Source organism: Acomys russatus, chromosome 24, assembly GCF_903995435.1.
Source record: "Acomys russatus chromosome 24, mAcoRus1.1, whole genome shotgun sequence".
In the NCBI taxonomy this organism is placed as follows: domain Eukaryota; kingdom Metazoa; phylum Chordata; class Mammalia; order Rodentia; family Muridae; genus Acomys; species Acomys russatus.
The window spans coordinates 53,476,969-53,493,620 of NC_067160.1; the positions used below are offsets into that span (position 1 = coordinate 53,476,969).

The following is a 16,652-nucleotide window of genomic DNA, read 5'->3' on the forward strand; positions in this document are numbered from 1 at the left end:
CCATCTTACCTCCATGAGTCATGACTGAATGTTGTATCTTTCTGCTTTGCTTTTATTTTTATGCTGATAAAAGCAGACTCACTTGGTTACTTATATACTTGACTTCACTATTACTTGATACAAATAAAGTTTTATATTTATTCAAAAGTAAAAATAAAAAATAAATTAAAAAAATAATAAAGGAAAAAGAAAAGCAATGCAGGCACTCACAGTCCTAGGAGGACTGCTGCTTCAGTGCAGAGAAACCCAAGGCAGACACACCTCAAAAGACGGGGGCTGGAAGGAGCCTGCAGGGGACGTGTTCAAACGTTCCCTGAGGAAAGGAAGCAGACTCTGCAAAGTCACAGAAAATTTAAAATCTGGTACCTAATGTAGCAAATATAAGGCTGTGATGGTCATTTTAAAAATCCCATCAGGTTGAAGTGGAGGAACGAGCAACTAGGGTCTTCCTGCCTCATCCCTGGCTGCTCTAGGGACTCTCCTGGCATCTGAGGAGCAGACCCTGAGCACATTTCATCACTAGAAGAAAAAGCCAGAGGGCTTGCTAGCTATGGGTTGGCAACTCCTCAGTTCCCTGGTGTCAGGCAAGTGCTTCACACCCTGGACAGGTGGCCTCAGGCAGGAGGAGACCGGGAGCGGATGGGTGAGCTGGTCAGGTAGGAGGATGTATAGGGGCCGTCCCCAAACACGTTGGCATAGGAAGATTTGAGGAATTGGACATAATTCTGCATGCTGCGGTTGGTACTCTCAGACTGCTCCAGGCGGTCTTTCAGATCCTGCAGCCGGCTCTGGTATCTACGATCAGCCTGACAGAAGAAAGAGCAGAGACCAAGAATAAGGTGACAAGGCAATCAGAGACAAAGGCGTTCATTTAGGTGACATTGACAGAGGCACATAGGGCCTATGATTGAGATGGGTAGGCGGAGTTAGTTGCTTGGCTTTTGTTTTGTTTTGCTGGTTTATTTTTTTTTTTAGGGGAGGGGAGTGTTTGATTTCGGTTTTCTCTCACCCGCCCCCCTCTCTTTTTCTCTGTGTAGCCCTAACTGCCCAGGAACTTACACTGTAGACCAGGCTGGCCTAGAGTTCAGAGATCTCCCTGCCTCTGCTTCTGAGTGCTGAGATGAAAAGTATGAGCAACCATCACCTGCTTTACTGTTTTGAGGCCAGACAACTCAGCACATGGCCTTGAGTTAGCTGCAATTTTCCTGAAAAAAATCTTCCAAATACTGGGATGCTTGCACCATATTGTTTTTATTTTATTATTTGGCAAAGTCTCACTATTTAGCCATGGAGTTATAGGTGTACATAAAGACAGAACACTCATATACATAAAAATAAATATCAAAAAAAGTTATTTGAGGGGATGGAGAGGCGGCTCAGTGGTTAAGGGCACTGACTGCTCCTTCAGAGGTACTGAGTTCAATTCCCAGCAACCACATACATGGTGGCTCACAACCTGCAAGTATACATAATAAAATAAAATAAAAAATTTGTTTTTAAAGGTTATTTGATCTCTGTGAGTTCAAGGCCAGCCTGGTCTACAGAATGACCTGCATGAGAGCCAGGACTGCACAGAGAAACCCTGTCTCTAAAATAAAAAACAAAAAGTTATTTGGGAATAAAGCTAAGTATAGTATTGCTGGGTTATACTTTTATCCCCCAAAACCTTCATCATGACTTCCAGTGGTTGTACAGGTTTACGTTCCTATTGGCTATGTATAAGGGCTGAAGGGCTGCCTGCTCTCCTCACACACCTCAGCAAGACATGCTAGCATGTTTTATTTTTTAAGGCAAGGTCTCATGTAGCCTAGGCTGGCCTCAGATTTGCTCTGTAGCTGAGGATGGTGTTGAGCTTGTGATCGCTCTGCCTCTCACAGGCTGAGGTTACAAGCATGCGCCATCCTGTTATTCAGTAGATGCTAGGATTGGACCCAGCGCTTAGAACATGCAGGCACACACTCTATTCAACTGTGGTTTATCCTCAGCTATCTTTTTTTTTTTTTTTTTTTAAGATTTATTTATTTGGCGCACACCCTTAATCCCAGGCCTTGGGAGACAGAGGCAGGTGGATCGCTGTGAGCTCGAGGCCAGCCTGGCCTACAATATGAGTCCAGGACAGTCAAGGCTACACAAAGAAACCCTGTCTCGAAAAACAAAAACAAAAAAAGATTTATTTATTATGTATTCAAAGTTCTGTCTGCATGTACACAGGCAGGCCAGAAGAGGGCATCAGATCACACTATAGATGGCTGTGAGCCACCATGTGGTTGCTGGTAATTGAACTCAAGATCTCTGGAAGAGTAGACAGTGCTCTTAACCTCTGAGCCATCTCTCTACCCCACCCCCACCCCCCAGTTATCTTTTTAAAAAAAGATTTATTTGTTTACTTATTTATTTATTATATACAATGCTCTGCCTATAGGTACACCAGCAGGCCAGAAGAGGGCATTCAATCTTATTATAGATGGTTGTGAGCCACCATATGGTTGCTGGGAACTGAACTCAGGACCTCTGGAAGAACAGTGTTCTTAATTGCTGAGCCATCTCTCCAGCATTTTTTAAACATTTATTTGTGTTTTTCTCCTTTCACATTGGTCCTGAGGGTCAGACTCAGCGGGTCAGGGTTGGTGGCCTGCTCTCCTCATTTAGCCAGTTCACTTCTTCACTATAAAGCTGGGGACAGTGGTTTACGTCATTAATCCCAGCACTCAGGAGGCTGCCAAAGGCAGAACTTTTTTTGAGTCAGAGGCCATCCTGGGCTACATAATGACTTCCAGACCAGCCAAGGCTACATAGTGAGACCCTGTTTTAAAAACAAGCAAACAAAACAAAACAAAACCTAAGTTGAAGAATAACTCATTTTCTTCCCATTTAGGACAGTGTCAACTGGGCAATTGGAAGGTAGAGGCAGTCAGGTTTCTGTGAGGTCGAGGCCAGTCTGATGTACACAGTGAATTCCAGGACAGTCAGGGCCTACACAGAGAAACCCTGTCTCCAAAACAAAACACTTCATTAACTTTATTATGCTGAGGTATTTTCCTTCTAGTCAATTTTTTCACAGTGCCTTCATCATGAAGGGATGCTGAAGATCTTTTCTGAATTAGCACGATCATGTGGCTTGTCATTATGGCTATGATGTGCTGTTACAGTGTCACTGATCTGCGTGTGCTGAACTAACCAGACATTCCTACAATGAAACCAATTTGGTCATACTGTGTGATCTCAACTGTGTTCTTAACCTTTACTTCTAAGAGTCTGGAGGCCTTCTGCATCTATGTGCATCAACACAACCAGTTTGTAGTTGTCTTTTTTCATGTGTCCTTATGTGCTGTGGTGTCAAGGTAATGCTGGCTTTATAGAGCCAGCTTGGTAGTGTATGTTGACTTTATATCTTGTTACTTTGCTCTAAGTGTCTAGCAACTCTAAGAATTTTTTTTGCAATCTATTTTATGAAGAGTTTGAGAAACTTCAATGTTCGCTCTTCTTTAAAAATAGAAAGCCAGATATGATGGTGCACATCTTTCATCCTAGCACCAGGGAGGCAAAGGCCAAGTGGATCTCTGTGAGTTCAAGGCCAGCCTGGTTTAAAGAGAGCTCCAGGCTAGAGAGATAGCTCAGAGGTAAAGAATACTGCTCTTCCAAAGGTCCTGAGTTCAATTCCCAGCAGCCACATGGTGGCTCATAACCATTTATAATGAGATCTGGTGCCCTCTTCTGGTGTGCAGGTGTACATTGGGGCAAAATACTGTATAAACAACAAATAAATAAAATTATAAATAAATAGTTCCAGGACACCTAGGGCTACATATTGGGACTGTGTCTCTTGAAAAGTTTAATAGAGGCCAGGCACAGTGGTGCATGCCTTTAATCCCAGCACTCTGGGAGGCAGAGGCAGGCGGATCGCTGTGAGTTCGAGGCCAGCCTGGTCTACAAAGTGAGTCCAGGACAGCCAGGGCTATACAGAGAAACCCTGTCTCAAAAACCATCAAGTTTGAGAGAATGGTTCCATCTGAGCTTCTCTTTGTTGTGAGACTTAATTGCCAATTTTGAGATAGGGTCTCACTGTGTAGCTCTGGCTGCCCTCAAACTCACTATATAGACAACGGTGTCCTTGAGTTCAGAGATTTGCCTGCCTCTGCCTCCCACATGCTGGGATTGATGGAGTATGCCACCAGGCCCGACTTTTTGGAAGAGGTTCTCAATGACAGGGACTTACTGACGTACCACAGGCTAGCTAAAGAATGAAACAACTTGTGATTCTCCTGTTTCTCCTTTTCTGCGTTTATTTTCATTTTAATGTGTGTGTTTTGTCTGCATGTGTGTGCCTGGTGACAAGAGGGCACTGAGTCCCTGGAACTAGAAGGACAGCTGTGAGCCCCAGGTGGATGCTGGAAATGAAACTGCAAGGGCAGCCAGCGCTCCTTACAGCTGAGCCATCTTCTCCAGGCCCTAAGCCCACAGTTTCCACCTCTCACATGCTAGAATTACAGGTGGACTACCGTGTCCAGGATAAGCAGTGCTTCAGACTTGAGGCTCTGTCATTGTAGGCAAGTGAACTCTGATCCCCAGACCGGGTGGGGGATGTTAACATCACGCTGTTATTCCATCAGGACCCACCTGGCCTGTGCTAGTTGATGTCTTAAGAAACCAGGACCCCAACATTTGGCATATGTATCACTGTTACATCTTGATTTTTTGTTTTTCAAGACAGGGTTTCTATGTGTAGCCCTAGCTGTCCTGGACTACACCCTGTAGACCAGGCAGGCCTCAAATTTGCAGATCTGTCTGCCTCTGCTTCCTGAGTGCTGGGTTTAAGAGCATGCACCACCACACCGGCTTATCTTCTTGCTTAATTATTCCTTTTATTAATCTGAAGTGACTTTTAAATTTTCTTCTAATTTTGGAGTTTACTTCTCAGAGCTTAGAATACCTACACCAGCTTGGTTTGGGCTCCCACTGGCACAGCAGGTTGGTTACAAACAACCAACCCTCAAATACAGCTCTTAAGTTTGGTCTCTTGATGGCATCTCAGAATTCTCTGATATTGGGGTCATGTTTGAGGGCTTGGGGTTTTTTGAGTTTTGTTGTTGCTGTTGTTGTTAGTTTGTTGTTTTTTGAGACGGGATCTCTCTAATGTGTAGTCCTGGCTGTCCTAGACATACAATAGGGGCTACGTCCCAAGTGCAACCACCATGTCTGGCTGATCCTCTTTCTCGCTAGTGTCTGAGTGTGACCTTCTGGTGACCATGTTCTCCTCTATTCCTGGCTGCCTTTCTTTTTTTTTTTTTTTTTTTTTTTAAAGATTTATTTATTTATTATTATGTATACAGTGCTCTGCTTGCATGTACTCCTGCAAGCCAGAAGAGGGTGCCATATCACATTACAGATGGTTATGAGCCACCATGTGGTTGCTGGGAATTGAACTCAGGAGCTCTGGAAGAGCAGGCGGCGCTCTTAACCACTGAGCCATCTCTCCAGCCCCCCTGGCTGCCTTTCTTCTGCTTGGATCGCTCTGTTGGTGATGCTTCCTTCTGTTTTCTAATTCATTTTGTCACTTTCAACATTTCTGTTTTTCCTATAATCACAATTTCCTTTCTGAATTTTTATCCTTGTTGCTTTCTCATTCATATTTCCCAGACTGTAGGCTGAATTCATCTGCTTGCTTATATCCTATTTCAGGTCACTGGGCAATTCTACCACTGAGATTGTGAGGCCTTCCGTCTGGCGTGTCATCTATCTCATGGTCTTTGAGCTTCAATAGCTGAGGAATTAGTAGTCCTTCCCCCCCCACCCCCCACCCCCGCTGAGACAGGGTTTCTCTGTGTAGCCCTGGCTGTCCTGGACTCACTTTGTAGACCAGGCTGGCCTCGAGCTCACAATGATCTGCCTGCCTCTGCCTCCCGAGTCCTGGGATTAAAGGCGTGCGCCACCATGCCTGGCTAGAGTTAATATTCTTTAGGATGACCATGCTGCCTTCATTTTCACGCTTGCACAAGTGCCCACAGAAGAAGAGGGCACCAGGTCCCACAGGACAAGTTACAAGCCTTTGTGGAATGGCTGGCTTATCACACAGACGCTGGAATAGGAGCTCCAGTCCTTATGCCCAAAGAGCGTGTCTTTAACCAGTGTTAAAAGAGGGGATCAGCTCCCCTCAACTGTAATTACAGACTGAGTCACCACATGGGGGCTGGGAACCAAACCCAGGTCTTATCCAAGAGCACCAGTGCTCATGACTGCTGAGCCAGCTCTCCAGGCCCCATTTGGATGTCTTCTTACTAGACAGTCTACTCTTGAAGGCTCAGCCCTCAGCACCATGAGGCCAGGAACCACACCTGAGCTGGGATGGTGTCAGCCTCCTCTCTGCAGCAGAGGACTGCTGCTGCTCTTACTTCTCAGGGAGCCGCCTGCTCCCTCTGCACTGTCCAGGCTGCCTTTTACTTCCTTTGTGGATTTTGGAATAAAAATGATTTTCTCTACTTTGACTCTCTGCCACCCACTCATATGGAGGCAGCTCGTAGCCCACCATTTTACCCCTAACGGGAATTTGGGAATTTCACAAGTCTATGGATATGCTAAACTGTTTAGCTGTATAGGAGTGTTTTAGGTCAAAGACCATCTTGCAAATCTGAATTTAGGAAGGGATGTAGCAGGAGCCAAAGCTGAGTGGCAGCAGCTTGCCTAACACGATCAAGGCCTTGTGCTCAATTCCTAGTACTAAAAATGGGAGGAGGTCTACCCAGGGTTCCTTAAAGGGCAGCAAGGTGACCACAGATAATAACCTACGTCAGACTGAGGACAACACCAGCAGACAGCTTGGCCTGCCGCCCTAGGAAGCCCTGCCCATAGTGCAACTCACGTCATCACGGGTCCGCCGCAGCTGGCCGAGTTCTGTCTTCGTCCTGCTTAGCTGGGTCTCAAGGTCCAGGATTTTGCTCTGAGCTGCTCGCTCCTTGGAGAGCGCCTGCTCCTTAGTTTGTTCCACCTGCACACGAAGTACAGAAACAGGGCTACCTTACCTGCCAGAGAGAAGGCTTCCGGATCCACTAACCAATCATAGCCCACTGGCACACCAGCAGCAACATTTTTTCAAGAGCCTTGGAGCAGAAGCTAACTCAAGGGAAGCACTCTCTCTCTCTGTCTGTGTCTCTCTCCCTTATTATTTTTTTTATTATTATGTGCATTGATGTTTTGCCTGCATGTATTCTAGTTCCTAGGAATTGGAGCTACAGACAGTAGTGAGCTGCCATTCTTCAGATGGGAGAGTAGGCTAAGAAAGGTTGGGCACAGAGCTAACTAGCCAACAGTGGCTGACCTGCCGCCTGGCATCATCAATGGCGCTCTCCAACTGCCGCGCCAAGGCCCCGCATTCCCGCGTTTTCTCCTCCAGCCGCAGCTGAGCTTGGTGGATTGCCTCCTCCCTCTTGGCAATCACCTGTAGAAACTCGACATTCTGGGCGCTGGTGGCCTCCAGTTTCCTAGGTGAGAGCACTCCATGAGCCCCTGCAGTGACCTACCTGCCACGATCCATTGCCAGGGGGCTGCTGCCTCCCCTGACCTGAGAACCTCGTCACTTGAAGAATCTCCATGAATCTCCAAGGAGCCACAGGAAGAAACAGAAAGCACTTCAGATCAGCTCGGGGGCTGCTGGACTGTGCAACTGCAGCAGGCAGCCACAGCGAGGAGAGTGGGGGAACTGCAAGTGTAACTGAGTGCACACGGTGCCCCTTGCATACTGTCATTATCAACTCATTCCAGGAATAAGAGAGCCCGAGGGAGGCGGGATGAGAGGGACTGAGGTCAACACTGGCAGGTGTTATCAAAACCCAGCTCAGCAGAGACTTCAGCTGAGCCACACAGCACCTTAGGTGACACACTGGACAGCTGTTGCTACCCTACTTTACAGTCTCCCTGCTCTTCCAGAACACCTTCTTCTTGGAGGAACACCACAAGTCCTGTTGAACCTAGCTACATTTTGTGGGCCAGTTAGGCAGAGCAGAGGTGGGAAACTGGCCACTTGCTCCAGCCCAACTCCAGGCTGGACTGGCCTCTAGGGCAACTAAGACCCTAAGCCCTTAGTACTTAGCCCTCCAGTTTTGGTTTTTAGTTTTCTGAGACAAGGTCTTATTACACAGCCCAGGCTGGCCTCTAGCTGGAAGCAGCAATCCTCCTGCCTCAGCTTTCCAAGTACTGGGATTAGTGGTGTGCCATCACACCGAGCTCCTGGTCCTCCACTTACAGATGCTAACATGGAGGACCTTCTTCTGGAGGAAGAGTTCCCAGAATAAGGAGCAGCTTTCGTAGGCACCAACTATGTGGCAGGTAGGTCCCTGAGCTTGGCTTCCTTATAGATACCACCTGGGTAGTCCACACCTATGATCCCAGTATTCAGGGGGCAAAGGCAAGAGGATTCAGTGTCTCAAAGAGTCAAAACCAACCAACCAACCAACCAAACAAGAGGCAGGCAAAATATGGTTCAGTAGGTAAAGGTGTTTACTGTCAACCCCCAGGACCCACATGGTGGATGGAAAGAAGGTGGTGTCCTCTGACGGCCACAACCATGCAGTTGTCCATGCTGGGCACAAATCAAGATTAATTAAAAAAAAAAAAAAAGGTTTAAAAGGGATAGGACCTAGAGAGTTGGCTCGGTGGTTAAGAGCACACCCGGCTCTTGCAAAGGACCCAAGCTCAATTCCCAGCACCCACATCGGGCAGCTCACAACCGCCTGCCACTCCAGCTGCAGGGGATGTGCGTCTCCAGCCTCTGTGGGCACTTGTGCTCACATGTACACACACACTCCAGGATAGGCACAAATACATAAATTAAAAATAAACCTTTAAAACCGACTGAGCTGGCACACAGATACAACTAGCTTATGTGCGAGTTAAGAAGCATCATGTCAGGGAGGTTGAGGGAGTCCTGGTCAGCAGCACACCAGGGTTCTGGCTGCTCCGGTCAAGGCGGGCCCTGCTGGTCAGCTTGGCCTAAGCGCGCCTTGAGATAATGGTGCCTGCTGGCAGACTGTCTTTGCTCACGTGGTCACACAGCATCCCTCCAGGCTGACACCCACTTCCTGTGGCCCACAATGCTTACCACTGAAACGCAAGCAGCTCTTCTTTTGAGTTCTGCCTAGCACCTTCCAGGGCCTTGAGTCCCTCAAATACTTTGGCCCACTAAGCACAAAGCAGCTAAGTGGCAGGAAGCCTCAAGGCCTAGGAGGACGACAGACACGGGACCAAGTGCCTCTAACCTCTCCAGCTCATCCACCTTCAGACTCAGCTGTTTATTTTCCTTCTGGGAAGCCTGGTGTCTCTCTCTCGCCATCTCCAGCTTGTCCCCCTGATGTTCGATCTAAAATGACAGGAACGCAGGGTGGTTTACGAGGGAATTTCTCTAAGGGCAAGTAACGAAGGAATGCTCCCTTGTCCAGGTGATGTCTTCCACACCCAGGAAGAAGGCATGGGGCCCTCGGCAGGTGTCCCATATTCGACAAACCACCTGGAAAAAAGAAGAGAGCAGGGGCAGGAAAGACCTGCCCCACCCCCCAAACCAGGAGAACACAGGCTAAATGCTGAAGACCCACAACTGTGACTCGTTCCTGATCAGAAGAGGCGCCACAGGCCCCGCTGGGACTATAGTAGACTCCAGAAGGCGTTAACAGCAGCTCACTGTACAACCAAGCACCGAGCTTTCCCCATCACGTTGTTGGCACCACTGTTTTCATCTCAAGGGGGCAATGCAGCAGGGCAAAGGAAGCACTTTAACCCATCTGGGCCAGCAAGTCTGAGAAGTTACCCTGAGTGTTGCGCTATGTGAGAGCCTCAAGTGTGCAAGCTCAAGAGACCCTGAGCACATTCAAGTCTTGAAGCCATGAGTTCGAATCCCTGTGAGTACTGAGTACCTCTGTGACACTGGAACTCACTTATCCCCTCTGGGTCTCAGGCTGTTATTGGATAACTAACCCACACATTCAATCAGGTTCCTGGGGGATGAAATGACAGCCTGCTGGAGAGGGCAGGTGCTCAGCAGCTGATGATCAAAACAGCGGCTTCCTGTTATGGCTGCCCAAGGAAACACATCAGGAGAGGAGTGGGGTGAAGCGGTGCATGACTGCAATCGCAGCGTTTTCGGGGGGCAGAGAGAGGATTAGGAGTTTAAGGTCGTCCTTGGCTACACAGTGCAGCCTGGGCCTGAGACCCTGTTCTCAAAAGAACTAAAAGATGAAGAAGAGAGAAGAAAGAGATGAAAGAAAGATGATAGATTTTAAAAAGGGTGCGAGACCTGCCCCAGTCAGCTAAGAAATGAGTGGTATATGCTGTCTGGACAATGCAGGCAGGAGACTCATGCCAGTAACTGAGAGACTGATTGCTTCTGGACAACAGGGCTGCTCGCTTCTGTCTCTCAGAACAGAATCCCAGGTAGTGGATCTGTGGAAAACAAGGAGAAGCAGTTAAAGCTTGAGAAAGCTGAACAAAGGACAAGTGATGGCCAGGTATCTGCTGGGTCTCCTCTCTGTGGCTGTGGGCGCAAGACAGCGGCGGGACAAGCAGGGTACAAGGAAGCAGAGCACGGGTGGCCATAGCAGGAGGACCCAAAGGTTCCCAGAGTGGCGAGGCCTACAGCTACAATCATTTTGTGCAACACGAAACGTTTGGCACACCAGACTTTTATTTCACAGCACTGATGATAGCTCACTTCTTTCAGAAATCGGCAGCCAAGAAAAAGGAAGTGGTCCTCCCTTGGGGGGCGTGCAGCTCATCTCGGTAAGCGGGACCCCGCTCGGGCCAGTTCGTGGGATCCCTTCTGCCAGTCCCTTACCCGGCTGCGCAGGTCTGAAATGATGGCTGTGAGGTCGATGTTCTTCCTCTCGTAGCCCTGCAGCTGGTCTTGGCACTCAGCCAGCTTGGCCTCCGTGATCTTGAGGATGTCAGGCAGCTGTTGTAGGTCAGCCAGCTGTGACTGGAACTGCCGGCGGGCCTGCAGCAGAAGAGGAGGCCACCGTTGACAAGATCCTGACTGAGAACAGGACGGCCTTCCTCTACAGTATAGTAGGGCTGCTCCAGTCCCCGAAGACTTCGCAAAACCCACAGGCAGCAGTTGGCCAAGCAGGCTGATCTTTGTAGGGCACACTTGGACCTGCCTTGCCTCATGCAGTGGCCATTCACTTAGTCAGCACCATCAGTAGCACCAGGACTCAGCACTGCCCTGAGGGATCTCTGCAGTTACTTCATTTGAATAGTAAAGCAGGCGCAGTTGTACCCACAAAAAACCACTCAGGGTACAGGGATCAAACTTAGCTAAGACCTGGAAAAGCCAGGTTCACAGGCTGGTCTAACGCCAAAGCCTCCAGGAAGGCAGCTGTGATGATGCAAAGATCAGGGGAATTAGAAATAGCTGGCCCTGGGCTGGTGAGATGGCTCAACCGCTAAAGGCAAGGCTCACAGCAATAAATAAAAGAGGTAGCTCCAGCCTGGAGGTTTAGCGAGACTGAGGACCAGGGATGAGGAGACAGGCAGTGAGCTGCTCTAGAAACTAGTGGCAGAACCTAACTCAGACTGTCTCCACAGTTATTGCTAGGCAATCACTACCCACCACTCAGCCAACAACTCTACAAGAAAACATTTACAGATGCTGCACAAATAAAGATCCCAGGCAGAAGAAGACAGGCGTCTAATACCTAAGTGGATCTGAGTCCACTCAGATGCTCCAAACAAAGGGGGCCTTTTTCCTTGAGGAAAAGGCAACACACACACACACACACACACACACACACACACGGTTGGGTGGGTGAACCACACTAAAAAGCTTAGTACAGAGAAAAGCCAGAGAGGACAACAAAGAAAAATAGGGTGAGGTGGAAACCAAAAATCAGGTAGGGTGAAGGGCACAGGGCGGGAAGAGAGCAGGAAAGGGGCAGTACCGCCTCAATTTCTTTGTTCATCTCATCTTTAAGGATTTTATTCTCCTTGTCGCAGCGCTCTAGCTGGGCAGCCACTTCATCAGCCTCCAATCTTGTTTTCATCACCTAGGGACAAAACCACAATGGGGGCTCTTGGGCAGAGCCTCGTCCTCCCGCCTTTCCCCCGAGAGGCCTAGTGATGGGCAGCCGAGCAGAGGGGCGGGCCACCGAGAGCTCTACCTGGCTCTTATAGTTGTCGATCATCCCCTCGTAGTTCTTCACCGACGCCTTCAGCTGCTGGACCTCCAGGTGAGCCTGGTTGAGCTTGTCCTCCATAGGGGCAAAGCTAGCCTAAAGAAGGGAGGGCTTGTGAGCAACGAAGACAAGGTCGGGACCAGGGGCCTCCTGGCCCTCAGTCTGCAGCTGGACACCAGCAAAGAACACACTTCTGTACCATAGTCATTTTCATCATCGAGGGAGTCTCCTAAAGTGACCTTCCAGTGGACAAAGGTAATGACAAATAAATGGGAATTCTCATTCCCAAAGCAATACACAATCTGTAAAGGAAAGCGGGCTCAGTGCAGCCAAGTGGTAACTGGTAACACACCTGCCTAGCACGCTAGAAAGAAAATGAGTATAAAACACAGGGGTCACGTGCCAAGGCCCAGGAGTCGGCCACAGAACCATCGTCCTATAACTTGTTTCAGGAATAAACAAAGTATATGATGCTTTCAAAACTTGCTAGTTAAAGTATAACAATTCCCTATCCAAGACGGAGCGGCAGAAGTGGAGAGAGAAGAGAGAGAAAAGGAAAAAAGATAAGGCTTAAGACACTGACCTACACCTTTAATCCCAGCACTCGGGAGGCGGAGGCAGGAGGATCTCTTTGAGTTCTAGAACAGCTTGGTCTACAAAACAAGTCCAGGACAGCCAAGGTTTACAGAGAAACCCTGTCTCAAAGAAACAAAACAAAACAAAACAAAACAAAAAAGACACTGAGCTAAAGCCAGGCGAGTTGGGACACATCTTTAATCCCAGCATTGGAAGCAGAGGCAGGTGGATCTCTGCGAGTTTGAGGCCAGCCTGGTCTACAAAGAGAGTTCCAGGACAGCCAGGACTCTTACACAGAGAAACTCTGTCCCAAAAAAAACAAGCAAGCGCCGGGTGTGGTGGCGCACGCCTTTAATCCCAGCACTTGGGAGGCAGAGGCAGGTGGATCGCTGTGAGTTCGAGGCCAGCCTGGTCTACAAAGTGAGTCCAGGATGGCCAAGGCTACACAGAGAAACCCTGTCTCGAAAAACCAAACAAACAAACAAAAACAAAAACAAAAACAAGCAAGCAACAACAACAACAAAGGCACTTACCTAAAGAAAGGAAAGGGTTGGAAATACAGCCTCATGGTACAGTGCTGGCTAGCACGTGCAAGGCCCTGTCTTCTGTCCTCAGCATCACAGAAAAGGACAGGGAGATGGGGGGGGGGGGGGACAGGGGGAGCAGGAGCACCGAGCACAAAGCAGGAAACCTCAGAGTATCCGCTGGGTGAGGGAGTGAGTGGGTTCACTGCTACCGTCAGGACAGAGACCTGTGTCTGGAACTGTGGTACATGTCAAGTGCTCCCTCAACCCAAACAACACCTCAGCTTCTACGATATTTTAAGAAAAAAAAAAAAAAATGTTTTAAGCTTCTCCTATGAACTTATCTGACTGGCTAAGGGGATACTTCCACAGACAACACCTTCAATACTACATTGTATATTCTACACAGATACACTAGGCTATAACGAATACCTATTATTTGAGATATGGTCTCTAAGCTGGCCTGAAACTCACTATGTATAGTCCTCCCATGCTGGCCGTCAGCTTGTGTGTTACCACTCCTAGACCCTTGGAAATTGTTTTCAGCGCATCTAAAAATGCAGCACAGCAAAGATACTGTATCACAAAGCAGTAAAACTACGAAAGACTGATAATAACAATGTTGCAAGGGGATGCAGAACAACACAGATGCTGACAGGTCACCGGTGCAAATAATGGTACAGCCATTCTGCCACATGTTAACATCTGCTAAGGTTGAAGTCCCTGATGTCTTGGCAATCCTGTTACAAGTATAAATAACTATATGCACCCCAAGAGATGTGCACAGCACCCCACCAACAACCCGACTGTCCACTACCACTACAGATAAACACTAGTGGATCCAGCTCACAGCTCCCACCTACAGCACTGAGGAGTGAACTGCACCAGTGCACAGCCTCTAGAGTGTTGGTGAAGTCCACGCAGATGGGTTTGAGATGACCCAGTCAGCAGGGTGCTTGCAACTTTCAGAATGACTGAAAAACTGTTCACTTTATGATAATTTAAGGGTTTATATACTTCTTCATGTCAAACTTAAAATTATCTTGCCTAACAAAAACTAAAATCAGAAGTGAGGGTGAGGGATGCAGGATGGTCGCCTCTCTTCAGGTGTTAGGTTAAGTTAGGAGCCTGTTTGGAGTTTGGGTTTGTTTCAGACAGTTCTCACTCTATAAGTGAGGTTTAACTCAAATTAATAAACTTACAGTGATCCTCCTGCCTCAGTTTCCTCAGTGCTGGGATGACAATTGTGTGCCACCACATCCAGGATTTAGAGACAGCTGGGTTTACGGAATCATTGTCAATCTCAAATCTCAACTCCAAATAGCTCCTTGGGCAAATCCTGTTATGACTCTCTTTAAGCTTTGCTTGCTTTATCTTTGGACTCAGGCCCAATTTCCTTATGGTCCCAAACCGGACAACATACATTTGGAAGGCCACAGGGGAATGTGTGACATCCCCAGCAGTTCCCTGAGAGCCATGACTAGACCACAGTTCCATTCTGCCAGGAATTCACATCATGTATGCAGGCATTTCACATGAGCTACCACATGCTTGGCAGGACTCAGCTACCCACTCAGCGTGCTGCAACAATGTACACTGATTACATGTCACCCCTAGTAAGGGGCAGCAGTGGGACTAAGGCCAGAGCTGCCTGAGACCAGAGCACTCTCTGCACCCACTGAGGCCAGCCTGCCGCAGCACCCCGCTCCCAGCGTGCATCCAGACCTTGAGCCTTTCGTTCTCCAGCTTGAAGGCAGAGTACTCCGCAGTCTGCCGGTGCAGTCTCTCCACCAGGCTGTCCCGGTCTTCCCGCATCTTCTCCTCCAAGCTTTGTTGCTGGTTTACGAGATCCGTGACCCGGCTGGAAGATCAGCAGACAATCAATTCCCAGATCTTTGCAGGAGTGGAGTCCACCCCACCAGAGACCATTTCTACCTCGCGGCATGCTGCATAGCTGCTCCCCAGTCTCCAGGGCAACATGCAGCGTCCCCACAGCAGTGTCCCACCTCTACCAGTGTCTTCCAAGAACTGCCCCATGATACCTCCTCTGGAAGCTGTCTACATTTAGCCAGGATGACTGTGAAGCATGGCCAGCCTATCACTGTGCAAGGCTGAGACACGGTCCCTCCCAGCTGTCAGCACCACCAGACAGCCCTCCAATCCTTTCTTCCTGTGAGGACAGATTACTCTGAAATCTTCCCCTCTCAACTTCCCGGTTGGTAGTCTGTAACAGGTGCTCAGATAGCCCTCAACCCAGGCCTCGGCACGTGTGGCAATGTTCCTATGTGTGCACACCTGGCTAGCAAAAGTAAAACTATGATGGCTATGCAAGAGAGACTCAGGTGACAATGAAGGAGGCAACTGGCAGCTGGCTTCCTGCCTACTGCCCCTTCTTTGTTGGCACACAGCAGGGCTGTAGAGACTGCACAGCCTCACTGGAGTTCCAGGGCTTATGGGCTCACACACCTCAACCGCATACCATCACACTGCTCTTGGGGATTTTGTTTGCTGCCTTGGTTTCATTTTGCTGTTTTTCTGAGACAGAGTGTCTCAGTGTAGCCCTGCCTGTCCTGGAACTCACTCTGTAGACCAGGCTGGCCTCGAACTCACAGAGATCTGCCTTCCTCTGCCTCCTGAGTGCTGGGATAAAAGATGTGCACCACCACTTCCCAGCTGCTTGGAGGTTTTAGTTTTTATTATTTGGGGGTGGGGGTGGGAGGGCTCCTCACATACTAACCAACTGTTTCACTGAGCTATGACCCAGCTGTGCTCTCAGTGCTGTTTACACAGAGGCTGTCATGTAGCAACCACTGAGTGAGCACTGACCGGGCCTAAGCCAGTGCTCGGCACCTCCCCGGCAGAATACTCCTCACCCTCTAAAGCCGGCTTCAGATTCCCCCTCGGGATGTCACTTCTTCAACCGCCCTCTGCTCACGCATCCTTCCTTACACTGTCACCTTCTCCCACCAAACAGAGCATCCCCTGAGAACGGCGTCTGACACATGGCAGCCTGTGATGCCCAGCTGAGTTGAACGGGACACAAGCACTTCCCAAGGAAAGCTTTCCTCAAGTGGGAGGCTGCCAGCTCCCTGGGATCCTCATTTCCTTGACCAAAGAAGCTGATTCATTTGTAGACCCGGGACCTCGAATGGAGCTCAAAGCAGGTAACGCATTTTTCTTCTTCCAGCTGGAGCCCCAGATTCAGCACACAGGCTGGCAAGTCAGAGATGTACCACATATACCCTTCCACTGAAGGAACAGCGGACTACGGCAAACCAAGCGGGTCAAAGTCAGTCACCCACACCCTGGAGGCTACTGCTGCCTGTCTCCCTGCCGCACCTTTGACCTGTTGGCAGGCAGCTCTGAGTAGACCACAGAGAAGGCACAAGAACCAGCTACA

At 48.9% G+C, this 16,652-nt stretch overlaps 1 protein-coding gene across 11 annotated transcripts in view; it reads right to left on the reverse strand.

Moving 5' to 3' along the window:
* Positions 1-244: 244 nt before the first annotated feature.
* Positions 245-16,652, reverse strand: part of Odf2 (outer dense fiber of sperm tails 2) — a 44,702-nt gene continuing 28,294 nt past the window's right edge. For 2 of the 11 annotated variants that reach the window (XM_051166844.1, XM_051166848.1), the window contains 7 exons: positions 14,978-15,113; positions 12,138-12,248; positions 11,919-12,023; positions 10,817-10,975; positions 9,249-9,349; positions 7,313-7,475; positions 6,706-6,982 (listed from right to left, as the gene is read on the reverse strand). In XM_051166844.1, the coding sequence (XP_051022801.1) occupies positions 6,827-6,982; positions 7,313-7,475; positions 9,249-9,349; positions 10,817-10,975; positions 11,919-12,023; positions 12,138-12,248; positions 14,978-15,113 (931 nt within the window). In that variant the 3' untranslated portion in view covers positions 6,706-6,826. Of the gene's footprint in view, positions 807-6,697; positions 6,983-7,312; positions 7,476-9,248; positions 9,350-10,305; positions 10,976-11,918; positions 12,024-12,137; positions 12,249-14,977; positions 15,114-16,652 lie in introns of those variants that run through there. The other 9 variants (XM_051166852.1, XM_051166851.1, XM_051166853.1 and 6 more) reach the window with 8 other exon arrangements.